Source organism: Symphalangus syndactylus, chromosome 9 (assembly GCF_028878055.3).
Source record: "Symphalangus syndactylus isolate Jambi chromosome 9, NHGRI_mSymSyn1-v2.1_pri, whole genome shotgun sequence".
Classification (NCBI taxonomy): domain Eukaryota; kingdom Metazoa; phylum Chordata; class Mammalia; order Primates; family Hylobatidae; genus Symphalangus; species Symphalangus syndactylus.
Genome location: NC_072431.2, coordinates 41,203,859 through 41,217,540, shown reverse-complemented (window position 1 = coordinate 41,217,540; position 13,682 = coordinate 41,203,859). Strand labels below are relative to the sequence as shown.

At 39.5% G+C, this 13,682-nt stretch overlaps 1 protein-coding gene across 5 annotated transcripts in view; it reads right to left on the bottom strand.

Moving 5' to 3' along the window:
- The window catches only part of ITGB6 (integrin subunit beta 6), a 96,270-nt gene that overhangs the window by 56,485 nt on the left and 26,103 nt on the right, over positions 1 to 13,682 (bottom strand). For all 5 annotated transcript variants that reach the window (XM_055291989.1, XM_055291993.1, XM_055291991.1 and 2 more), the window contains 3 exons: positions 13,179 to 13,344; positions 11,769 to 11,930; positions 8,487 to 8,582 (listed from right to left, as the gene is read on the bottom strand). In XM_055291989.1, the coding sequence (XP_055147964.1) occupies positions 8,487 to 8,582; positions 11,769 to 11,930; positions 13,179 to 13,344 (424 nt within the window). The remainder of the gene's footprint in view (positions 1 to 8,486; positions 8,583 to 11,768; positions 11,931 to 13,178; positions 13,345 to 13,682) is intronic.

Sequence of the window (13,682 nt, the reverse complement as noted above, 5' to 3'; positions counted from 1 at the left end):
CATGTGGAAAATGCTTGGTTGCTGTTAGACTCCTGCATAGTGATACGAGCTGGGTGAGCTCCCTTCAAACTTACAGTCTGGGCCAGCCTCACAGACACCACACAGAGTGGCCAACTGCAACCATAGGAAAGGCTTTAGGGGATACATGGGTAACTGAATTATGCAGGAGTGCCCTTGTGCTGTGACACCCAGAGAAAGCGGAGAAGGGTAATTACACAGCTTTGAGCAGTTAGCAGCTCAGAGAGGAGTTTTGTTCACAGATGTCAAAGTCTTCACCAAAGGGGCAATTTCAGGAATAAGAAAATGAATACTGGAAATAATTTGTTGGTCCTATTAATATAAAAAAGTAACTAAGTATTATGTGAATATGTAAAAGTAACCCGGGTAAAAAGGCAGTACTTGAGCAGGTTTTGGGCTGCTGGTGGGAAAGGACAAGTTTGCTTTTATTTTAAAGTAGACACCTATAACTATGGCAACTATAGGCTCAGAATTTTGTAGGATGATCTTGATTTCATATAGTTACTCTCATCAATAAAAATTTTGATGTATAACTACATGCAATTTAATTTGTATGCCTTTATAAGACTATACATGTATAAACATTCAAAAAGTTTGAACATACTTAATTGTACAATTAAGGCATGATCTCGACTCACTGCAACCTCCGCCTCCCAGGTTCAAGAGATTCTCCTGCCTCAGCCTCCCAAGTAGCTGGGACTGCAGGCACGTGCCACCACACTTGGCTAAATTTTGTGTTTTTAGTAGAGACGGGATTTCACCATTTTGGCCAGGCTGTTCTTGAACTCCTGACCTCAAGTGAACCACCCACCTCTGCCTTCTAAAGTGCTAGGATCACAGGCATGAACCATCATGCCCGGCCAGAAAAACTTATTCTAAAATGTCAACAATGTTAGCTATGTCTGAGTGGTGAGTTTATGAGTGATCTTTGTTTTCTTCTTTGGGTTTTCTATATTCTTCCTCACTTTTCTTTTTGCAAATAGTATATACTAGTTTTATAATCAGAAAAAGAATAATTTAAAGTTTTGTTTTGTTTTGGCCATACTTCCACACTACATTACTGGTGGGAGAGTAACTGATACAGCTACTTTGGAAAGCAACTTGGACAAACTCAGTAAAATTACAGATGCCATTCCCTTGTGACCCAGGGATTTCACTTCTCAATAGAGCATATGTGTGCAAAGATGTGCATGGCTGCAACATATGTAATGCTGCACAATTGGAAGTGACCTGACGCCCTCACTTGCAGAATGAACACATTGCCCATAATACTGTGAATGGAGCATGCATAGCAGTGGGGTGGTGTAAACTATAGCTATACGTATCTCCATGGACAAGCCTCAAAAACAGAGCATTGAGCTTAACAATGTTTTAATACCTGGCAGATGAACCAATAGATAAATTCTCTATAAATGGCAGAGTGCTTCAAGTGCTTAATGCCACAGAACTAACACTTAAAAATGGCTAAAATGTAAAGTTTATGTTATATGTATCTTACCATAATAAGAAAACATAATAAAAAAACCCCAAATATATAACATTGAGTCAAAAAGCAAATGGTAAAAATAATATGTACAGCATGAAATTAAGCTTATAAGCCAAAACTACATAATTAGTTATGGATGTAAATATATATATATATACACACACACACATATTTTTAATAGCACAAAAAACAAATGTGAGACTGACAAACACTGAGTTCAGGATACTGGTTACCTCGGTAGAAGGAGAGGGGAACTAGACCAGAGTTGGGCAGTTACACAGCATGCAACTAGATCTGGGATGTGTCATTTGTTTAAAAAATCCAAAGCAAATATGGTAGCAAAATGTTAAAATGTGAGAACACTGGCAATAAGTATGTGGGTGTTTATTTATTATTATTATTGTATTTTGAGATGGAGTTTCACTCTTGTCACCCGGGCTAGAGTGCAATGGTGCGATCTTGGCTCACTGCAACCTCTGCCTCCCAGGTTCAAGTGATTCTCCTGCCTCAGCCTCCCGAGTAGCTGGGATTACAGTTGCATGCCACCACAACCTGCTAATTTTTTGTATTTTTAGTAGAGACAGGGTTTCGCCATGTTGGCCAGGCTTCTCTTGAACTCCTGACCTCAGGTGATCCACCCACCTCGGCCCCCAAAGTGCTGGGATTACAGGCGTGAGCCACTGTGCCCGGCCGGGTGTTTATTATATTACTCTATTTTTCCATATGCTTGAACTATATGCTCATCATAAACCTATAGTCTTGGTCAGACCACGTGCCCCCAATTTCTCACTTTGATTGGAACCATAGATTGTGATTACCATAGATAGTAGCTGTTTTAGATGTGTTGACCCAATGCATAGTGTTCCCTAGCTGTGTGGCCTGTTCTTACCACCCAGAGCTTAAACAACCCACAGGGCAGAATCCAAGTGTCTCTCTTTTTTCAAGTCTATGCATCTTTAAATTGCTCTGTTCATCCAAATTAACAGCAATAGGGAAGAACCCTAGATGAAGTATTTCCTGATCTTAAAGCACTGTGCAATTTACAGGGAATTCATCTATTGGTTTAGCTGTCAGGCAGCTCTGCTCCACCCTTGAGTTCTGTGCTTTTTAAAGTTGGTTACTTAACCAGGAGCAGTGGCTCACACCTGTAACTCCAGCATTTTAGGAGGTCGAGGTGGGTGGATCATTTGAGATCAGGAGTTCGAGACCAGCCTGGCCAACATGGTGAAACTCCGTCTCTACTAAAAACATGCAAATTAACTGGGCGTGGTGGCACACGCCTGTGATCCCAGCTACTCAGGAGGCTGAGGCTGGAGAATCTCTTGAATCTAGGAGGTGGAGGTTGCAGAGATCTGAGACTGTGCCACTGCACTTCAGCCTGGGCAACAGAAGGAGACTGTCTCAAAAAAAAAAAAAAAAAAAAAAATAGGTGATTACTGTATTTTAAAATCTGTGTCTCTGGTGGTCTAGTGGTCTGCTTTTTCGCTACAGCAGCCCAGGTTCATTTGTGAGTTATCTCAGTGATTGAGACAGTAGATTCAGATTCTCTGGGTTCAAATCTTGGCTCTTACATGCAATTTGCATAAGAGGGAGTTTAAATGATAAAATGAGTGCAAAATCCTGAACCCCCAGGCTGCCACCTAATAAGCTCTCGACAAACATTCCCTATTACACTATTATTATCATAGTCATAGTTGCATATCATCGCCAGCCCTCACCCCTATAAAGTGAAGGGCTTGGTCCAACACCATGATATTGTTAGCATCAAAAGCAGTTTTATGATTGCCGATTAATTTGCTGCTCCTTATAAGAAAGATGGTGAATAGAAAAGAGTAAAAACATTGACAGACATGAAAACTCTGACCCCTCAGCTGGAGTCTCTTTCCAGAACACAACTCTAAAAGGCCCTCATTCTGTTTTTATAGGCAAAATACTAGTTTACAAGTCTGCTGATGCTCTCTGAGAGTTCTTACGGTAGGCACTACGTCTTATTCTCCTCTATAGTCACAAACTTTGGCCTAGTTCACGGGAGGTACTCATGGTATGTTTGAGAAATGAAGGAATGAATGACTATGCAGTCCATAGCATCTTAGTTTCAATGATACGCTAGATATCCTGTGTGTTGTAAATCTGTAAATCTCAAAGCATTTAGATCTTGCATTATTGAAATCCCGTTTTAGGCTGGGCACAGTGGCTCACACCTGTAATCCCAGCACTTTGGGAGGCCAAGGTAGGCAGTTCACATGAGGAGTTTGAGATCAGTTTGGCTAACTAACATGGCGAAACCCTGTCTCTACTAAAAATACAAAAATTAGCTGGGCATGGTGGCACACATCTGTAATCCTAGCTACTCAGGAGGCTGAGGCACAAGAATCACTTGAACCTGGGAGGCGGAGGGTGCAGTGAGCTGAGATCATGCCACTGCACTCCAGCCTGGGCAACAGAGTGAGACTCTCTCTCAAGAAAAAAAAGTCCCATTTTATATTTCTACAAGTATTGGCCTAATCAGGCATCTCATTAAGGTCCTGCTTTAAACCTGTACCTTTTTCTTTCTTGTGTTTACTTTCTCAATTATGAGGCTTTGAGTTCTTTAGAAGAAAAGTACTATGTGTGATCTAAGGAGTAACTGATGATTTTTCATGGTTAGGATTGGAAAATACTCCCAACAACTCTGACTGATAATCTGAGGACATAAAGTTTATTTCCAAATCCTCCCTCTCTAAGGGATGTTTTCATTAATGAGGAAAGTGTAGGCATCTGGCCCTCCTCAGTCTTTGTTCCCAGATACTATCAATTAAGGAGAAATGAAAATACTTTCCATTACACTTAAATAAAGAGCAATTTATTACCTCCATGGAGATGTCTCACAATTCAGAAGTTGTCATCTTACTCCTAGATGATTTTATTTTTACTAAAATCACAAGTTTGGAATACTCCACTACAGAATGAGATTGATAGGATAAAGAATATCTAGACTATGCCCTAAAATTAGCTACATTACAGCTTACTAAACTTTGTTATTTGTGTGGAGGTCATTGGAATTCATGGTAATTTCCCTCCTCCAGAATCAAGGTCACTGACTGTTGAGGCAGAAGTCTTCCCTCCCAGTCTTTTTTATTTTCTAAAAACTGAGGCCAGAGAGATAAAGAGATTTCCACTGGAGCAAAATTGTTTTGATCTTTTCCAACAGGAACATTGTAAAACAAAACAATAATAGAACAGGCTAACAGATAGCAAAGGGGTCCAATTTTTATTTTCTCCCTCTATTTTCTCTGCCTCTTTTCCTCCCTTGCTGCAATGAAAAGCTCGAAAGAACCAAGTAGAAGAAAGAAGAGGTAAAATAACAGCCAGGTTATTGATTCCTGAAAAATAGAAACTTACGTATGGTGGATAATTTCCACAAGCCACACAAGGACATCAGGCTCATAGCATATGCAGCTGCTGTTTATGTTTGTTTATAGATCTAATGGCCATCAGGTGGGTACTTGCTCAGGGTGTTCCTTTTACCGCCTGCTAGAAGGCTGTGGAGCTTCTCCAACATGTTGGTCCTGAGACTGATGGCAGAGTGTTCTTTCTTCCATTGCCATCTGCATCCAATGTGGGAGGGATGGAAGAAGGGACAGCCAGGGCTGCAGAAGGTCCTGGCAATGGTCAGGTGCCCCTGCTTGCTCTGTGTATGTGGGCATCCTCAATCTTAACAAGTGCTTGTCACGCAAAACTCCAAGTCTTTCTTTTGACCCAATTTTAGAAAAGATGAAGTGCAGTTATTGCAATTTTTAAATCATTTGAAAAATATCTACTGAGAATCTACTGTGCTTCGAGAATTGGCCTAAACAGATGAGTAAGACCTGTTATTCTCCTCAAACAGCTAATGACTGAGGGTTTTTTGTCTCCAGAAGAAAGGTCCCTTTGGCTGCATAAAAACCTGCTTGTACTCCCCTTCTCTCATGCTTTAGAAACATTGCTTTGTGCTAATAGCCAAGAGATATTAATCAGTGGTCATAGAAGTTAGTGAGTAAACTGGAAGTACCAGTATACTTCTTGTTTACTTTCCAATTGCTGTGTTTCAGCATTACATCACAAATACCAGGTCATATAATAATTATTACTATTAACTTCACTAAAGTCATCTTTTCAAGCCAGATGTAGACATTTTGAACAGCTATAGGATATTTTAAAGCCTTGGAAATAGCCCACAGTGATTAATAATATGATTCAACAATGTCATAAAGAATATTGATTTAATTGCTTTTTATCTCAATAGTTCACTAGGAAAGAGAAACTATTCAGATAAGACAGTTGAGGTTTAGTGGCCTGATACTATCTTAATGTAAATTAACAGTAAACATTTTAAAACTACAGAGGAAATATAAAAACTTTTTTTTTAAACTTGGGTAATTGAATCCTGATTCAAAATGATAGTTAGCACTAGAATGTAATATACTACCCACTGCTCAGTCTATTATCATCATTATCTTTCGAACCCTATAATTGGACAAACAGGAAACTATTCATAATAATAAGTTTGTTCAAAAATATTCTGTTGGCTGGAGTCTGGGGTGCACACTACAGTCATACTGAGCTGAAGGCAAAACTGCTTATTTTATCCTTTTCACTGTTCATCTCTGTTACAACAATGTACAGGCACACTACACACCTGGGCGGTCCAAAGCATTCTACCACAATTACTAAAAAAACCAGTCATTTTTCCTGCATTCCATGAGTGGGCAACATAGATTTCATTTGCTGCAGACAGTGCCTTCGTTGAACCTAAACCTGTGCGGCCTGTGCAGGCAAGTAACTATGCTTAACGTATAACTCGGGCAAATAATTTTCCTTCTGGAATTTTCATGAGATCTAACCACTTAATTTCTTTATTTATTCTATCACTGGTTTTATTTTTCAGTGATTCTTCAGTAGCTACGTTCCTTATATCACAGTTATCCAAACATCAAATTGCACAGGACTGCTGCACACACAGGGCTCCTTCTAAAAAATGTGAATTAAAAGGCAACACAAGCCATTAGTGGACCGTTTTCAGTTTTCATTATCAATAAAATGGAAGATCAGCATTTTCATGCTGCGTGAAGGCTTCAAGGATGTGCATTGTTGCTGTTATTATCTTTAGGCCAGGCTGCTGCCTGCCCCCACTATTGCAGATGGAATGATGAGCCCATCAAAATAAAAATAAAACAATGAAACGGTCAGAGTCATAGAGTGGGTGGCTGACCTGGACTGTCGTATGACCCCCTGAAAACGTCCCTTTGAATTTAGTGAAGGCTGGATGTTAAAGACCACAGATTATGACAGAACATAATTCGCCTCATAATGAGATTAGAAGACAGGCAAAATCGATGTCCTGCTGTTACATTAGAGGCAGACTCTAATCTGGCATTTTCCTCGGAAATGATCATTTCCCTTGCAACAGGGGAATCATGGATGCAACTAGCTTAAATCCGACAGACTCTGTTTTGCCATGTAGTTATTTTTCATCTGCCTCTGTCTTTTTAATAGTGGTTTTGGGGAGATGTATAAATGAGTTGTGAGTCTTAAAGACTATTACCAAAGAGAGTTATGGTAGTCTATGTTCAGGATCATCAATCGCATTCCCCAGACTCCCCTTTGAAGAAAAGTTCTGTGCAACTCCTCCTCCCACTTCTAAACTGGAGCCTTGCTGTGGAGAAGGTATTGTGACCCCCAGGGTTCTCTCACACTAGCCTTAAGGATCAAAGGCAGAATAGACTCACTGTTGTATTTGGGGGTATTTAAAAAAAAGTCTCAAATGCAACTCTACTACTTAAAACCACTGGAAACAAATATCACATACTAAAAAGCCTGAAGAAAATGCCCAGATCAGGTGAATCCACATGGTCTCTGCGTAGAACAAAGGTTTCAAGTATGGAGCTTGATTGCAAGGAACTTCCTTGGTTTGCAGCAGAAGGCAATCTCACCTGGGAGTACAATACCCTCCTCTCATTCAAAATGCAAGATAGCATCTCCAGCTGGACCCTTTCTACAGAACCTGATGCAAGTTCATGGGGCTGTACCGTCCTTAGTAGTGAGTGGCATTTAATCAAAGCCTTCTGTGACATAATCTTAGAGCTTCAGAAGCCCTGTGAAGTCACCAAGTAAGTTAAGAGGTCCTTTCAAAAGGAATGAGAGATCAAACTCTGTATTTAGGAGCATTTGATGCTTCTGCATAGAAGGCACAGACTATTTAATTTCTCTGCATTATTTTTAGGGCCCCTGCTAAAGACTCCTAACTTCTCTGTAAAACTGCAGATTAGGAGTAAATCAATTCAGGGCATTTTGACATATTTTTTTTCCTAGGCTGGGAAAAAACACAGAAATCTTTTGTATGTGCATATATCGTATTTTTTTGCAGTTTGCACAGTGGTTTGGGGACAGCACTTCATCTAATGAAACCATTCCCTTTTTGCAGTTGGTGCTTCCATTCAAACACTTGAGCTGCAAATCCAGCTGGTTTAAGGGATAAATTGTTTTTTGGCCCCATATAACAAGTTTTTTTCCTTTAACTTTCCACTTCTCGGGTGTGTCTTTTCTAAGTATCTAATTTGCAAATGCCAAAGAAGGTGAAGTCAAGTCTCCTCCCACTCTTAAGATTTTCTCTGTTCTCTGTTAACTCCCTCATTAGATGAAATAATTCAAGGGGACAGATAATAAATTTTCTTTTAGGTAGGTGGTCCTATATTTGTTGATACTCTCCTCCAGCATATCTGTTTCATTTCCTTGACTCAGTCTTTCTCATCCCACCTTATCTACTCCCCATGCCCTACTCCACCTAGGTGTTTATAATTTAAATTGCAAGCAGTAAATGAGTCCACTTAGCCAAGCGCCCAGTATATTTGGTATGTGTTAATGATTATCTAATGGCCTTCCCATGTGTTAAACTCACAGAGTTAGTGTTAGTTTCATGTCACATAATATCCTTGAAGGAATTTCCCAAGTTATTTTTGCTTACCTCATATAAATGAACTTGTTCTTGGGTTACAGCGAAGATCAATAACACGTTGTTTTGTACCAGTTTATCAATGAGTTGTCCAATTGTTGGATATTCCTAAAATTAACATATATAATTTTGCATCATCTCAATAAAATAATGTAAATAAAGAAAGGAATATTTATTTCAAAGATATCTTTCTGAGTTTGGCATTTCAATGCTCACAGGCATTATAGCTCTATCACTCTGGGTAAACAAATACACAATTAGCATTATTCACTTAGTTGGTTTAATAATCTTTTTCTAAATCTTATAAATCCAATCAAGTCCTAAGAGTCAGTTCCTGTTGATGTGGTGTATCATGCTCTGCCACTTCTAAGAAGACCATTTGAAATTTATTTAAAGACTAACAGTGTGTCATATTTTCAAGGGTAGAGAAACATTTCTTCTCCTTCTAAGTGACACTTACCAGCAGGCTAGGAATGCTACAGTGGAGGGAGGGGCTGTTGGCCTATGATATACATGACTGAGGTGACTCTTGTAGCTCTGAAACTCCTATTGGAATTGGATGAGGTGGAATGAGGGTTGCTGAGGTATGACATACTATGACATTCCCATACCAATCCTTGGGTTTGGTTTCACTGCCATTTTAATATCACAAGTTGGTTGCATGGGGATTCCATGCAATATTTGTCCTGCAATATTTTTACAGGACAATTGAAAACTACATTGTACTTCTGTTCCATTGGCATATTCGTTCCCAAGTGATATGAGTACTTTACAAAAAATAAAAGAAGCTTAATTTTTAAATTGGAATATGGACTTTACTTTTCAAGTTTGGAAAACATTATGTGACATTTGCCCATTATATGAATCTAAATGTGAATAATGTACAGAGGAAACTCAAGTGAGGTACTAGCATGCTAACAATTAAATTTAAAATATGTTAATTATGACAGAAGTCAGCCAAAGGGAGGAACACTGATAAATAAGCCCTCCTGTACACTAACATGGAATATTCACATATTCTCAGTACTACTGGAGTATTTTCATCTAAAGCCTTCTTTAGGCACAAGGTTCAAGTTGAGAGAAAAGTGTAGTTTTGCCTAAAATACTGCAGTAAATTACCCAACTGCAAATGGCTGTGTCATATGTGATTTCCATCACATTTGGATTTTTATTAATAGAGATACCAAATAGTATCCATTTCCTCTGCTTTCAACTGTGTAAAAATCCTTTACACTGATGCCTAAATCCCTCCAGTGCCAGTCCCTCCTTATCTCCACGTGTTCCCACACTCCTTAGCTGCTGTGCGTGTGTAGCCAGGATCACACCACATAGTCCTTCATAGGTGAGCGAAGCTGGTTTTCTATTTGAATCAGATCTGTTGGTTTAATTCCCACAACCATATTGTAAGTTCAAGGCCAGGAACCACCTTGTATTATTTTTTGGCCTGAGGAATCTGGCCTGAGTTTTGAGTACACAGGAAGTGCTCAGAGGACCCAGGGGCTAGGTTGCAGGCAGGCATAGATATGGTCTCTGGCTTCTGTGGATTTGTTGCAACTTATTCAGAAAGAATGACTTGAACATTTATTAGCTGAGAAGTTCATATTAGGCAATAGGTAGTGTTAGCTTTTATGATCTTGCCTCGTTCAAAATGGAGCTTTTTCTGGAGCTTTTGAAAAGTTGCAAGAAAAGGGTGATGAAAAGGGGATTAATTTTCCAGTTTCTTGCCCCTCACTGACTAAAAGACAACATGTGGCTATCCTCACTGATACTGTAATATGAAAAGGCAGAGTATGTGATTAAAGAATATACACATTTGGGGAATACTACCGATCAAATGTTTGGGGAAAACATTCACGTTGAAATTTAGAAATTTAGGTCAAGGAATAGTAGTGAGTAATGAACTGTTAAGAGTTTTTAGAGAATAGTTTTCCAATTTACATTAGAATTCTAGGTTCCTGTCTCCCTCTTTCTCTCCCCCTGCATCCCCTCCCTCTTTCTTTCTCCCCTACCTACATCTCCACAGCATTGTTCTAAGAAGTCACTTAAATTCTCTGTACCATATTTCCCCAAGTGTTTTTTGGAGATGGAGTCTCTCTCCATCGCCCAGGCTAGAGTGCAGTGTGCCATCTGGGCTCACTGCAAGCTCCGCCTGCCGGGTTCATGCCATTCTCCTGCCTCAGCCTCCCGAGTAGCTGGGACTACAGGCGCCCGCCACCACGCCTGGCTAAATTTTTGTATTTTTAGTAGAGACGGGGTTTCACCGTGTTAGCCAGGATAGTCTCCATCTCCTGACCTCGTGATCCGCCGCCTTGGCCTCCCAAAGTGCTGGGATTACAGGCGTGAGCCAACGCGCCCAGCCTCTATTTCATACATTAGTTGGCACCCACTGTGTTATAGGCACTATGCTATCAGGAAACAGAGATAATAAACCAGGCCTGGACCTGAGGATTGTGCATGAAAGACAGACAGATGTAAGAAAACATATTTCTACATACAGACGCACAAGAACACATCTGCGTATGCAACTGAAGGGAAAGACAATTGCTTCAGAGCCTGGCAGAGGTCAAAGAAGGCTCTCTGGGGGCAGTAATGACTGAGCTGGCTTTTCAAGGATAATGAAGAGTTTCTCAGCAGGCTAGGAGGGAAGGATATTCCAGGCAGAGGGAATGACATGTGCACAAGCATGGCAGCCTCATGGTCTGTTCAGGAAAAGCAGTTGGATACATAGGGGTCTATTGAGGAGATCATGCATGTCCAAAGAGCTCTGAAATTTTTTCCTGGTTTTACAAAAGTCAGCTGTTTTCTTTGAATGTCACTAGCATTTTATAAATGACAAAAAATAAGCCAAAGGTTAATAAGCACCAACCAAGCCATACCTGACTAGTTGTTACCCATGGAACATGAAAGCATGGCCTGATTCAAGGACCATCATTCACCGCAAATCCTATGTGGTTACTGTTCTGGTCTGGGTCCCCCCTTTCTGAGGCTGTGGCTGAGAACAGAATGAGCTGCCTGTATTGCTTCACCAGCACCAGGCTTTTTGAGAAGTTGGGGAGGTTCTGGGATCATGGGATTCATAGCAGATCCAACTTCCCACATGTCCCACCGTCCACCTATGCTCCAGTGGGAACCTCTAAGGATGGTGAGAATTGAGCTGGGGCAACTTGTTAATCCCAAATTAGAAAATGTGCACTGCTTTCACCAAGCGTGTGTTATTTCACATGTATTACACCAGTTGTTGCTTCGTTCTCCTACTTATAGCCCTGAAAACAGTACAGAGTGCAGGTTACACACCAAGACAGTTGACATGGAGTATTCATTCTTGCTGTCCAAGTGACAGAGCCCATCATTAGGAATGACAATGCCTGCTAGTTTGCTGTCCATTCCAAAATGAGAATCAGCATCACTCACAAAGACCAGGAGGTGGAGGGAGTCATTCCGCCAGCCAATTTTTTCCTACAGTGAGAAAGAAACACTTGTGTGATATTGGAGGGAGGCAGGCATTTATTGAGTGTGGATCAATTATGCTTGGACACATTTAGGTTATAAAGATAATATTGCTAGTCTATTTTAGCCTTTTTATCTATTGTGAATTGATAATATTAATGTTTTTAATAAAACATGAAATTCTGTGACATTTGCTTTCTCCTGGATAACATTTTCATATGATTTATGCTTCTGAAAAATATAGCTCCACTACAATCAGTATGCAGTTGATCTTGACTTTTACATAGTTAAATTATTTTTACTATCCAGCTTTCAATTCTCCAAAAAAATTGAGCAGAGGAGGTCATAGATGGTCCCAAATCCAAACTGAAGCCGAACTCGTCAAAATGCAATGTTAAAGGGGCTCAGAGTAAGCCTGTTTCATTAAAATGTCACCCAACATTTAGGCACATATTTCTCTTTCTAATGATGTATAATTCCAAAAATTATGAACCTAATACAAGGGTAAGAATTGCTTGTGAAAGTAAGGCCCAAAGGTCCTGCTAATTAAAATTGTCTGTTGTTGGTGTTTAGTAAAGCCCTCCCCTTTAATTAATATTAGTCCAGGAACTAATTGGGTAAAAATGCATCCTGGCTGTTCCATCCCACCTTATCCCTTTCCTTCCTCCTCTAATTCCTTGGCCCTCCCACCTTCTAGGAGCTTCAGCCCTGTTTATTTCCTGATATTTATCATGAAGGGCTGTTGCCTAAAGACAGGGGAATGATTCTTGTGGATACTTTTCAGATAGTCAAGGAGGAGCAGTGTTCCTGTGATGTTGTAGAGACAGCAAACTTCCGAAGCTTATTTTGTTGGTTCAAAACAATAGCTATGTAGTCGTATGTATGAACATATACTGACTCAGAGCATTTTAACTTTTTAAAATAAATGTTCTACCCTTGATTTTTTTATCATGATTAATCCAAAAACTAATCTGATCTTGATCTTTGAAAATTAATCATGCATAGCTATTGTTTCAACTAAATTTTCCCAACACAACAATTTTCTTAGATTATTCAAATAGTAGGCATAAAGAACAGTCCCCATTTCAACATGATTTAATTAAACATTTGGTAAAAATTGTGTATTTTAAGAAAAATATGAAATATAGAAATTTGGAGATCAAAGGAAAGGAAATTAGCTAATCTTTTTGAAGTAGAATTATTGATAAGAGATGAATTTTATGTTAACAGAGTGAAACAGCACTCCCTTCAGCATACCTTACACACAGCAGCTTGCATAATTGCATCAAATCCACCTTCCGGTGTGTCAATATTAGCAGAAATTTTCTGATTCTTCACGATTTCATTGAATCTTTCAGCATCATTTGTCAATGGCAAAATGTGCTTGAATCCAAATGTAGGTAAACAGAAGTATGGAATACTACTGCAAAAGTAAGATGCAAAAATATTGATGAAATGTGATGCCACACACAATTAATGGATTTGATAGCTTAGCAACATTCTCTTAAATGAAGATTAGTTTTTCTAAAGGGCCTGACTCTGTAACTCAGCTATGAATTTCACTGTTAAGGTTTTTGACATCATCCCCAACCCTTTCTATGTTGACCATATTAGCTAACACTTATTTAGAGCTTATTGTGTGTCTTGCACTGGCTCAAACTCAGATAACAGATAATCAGGTGATCAGACTCCATTGTGTGTGTGTGTGTGTAATCACTACCTTCTATGGGCTCCCAACCAAAATTCACCACTAAGTTAATA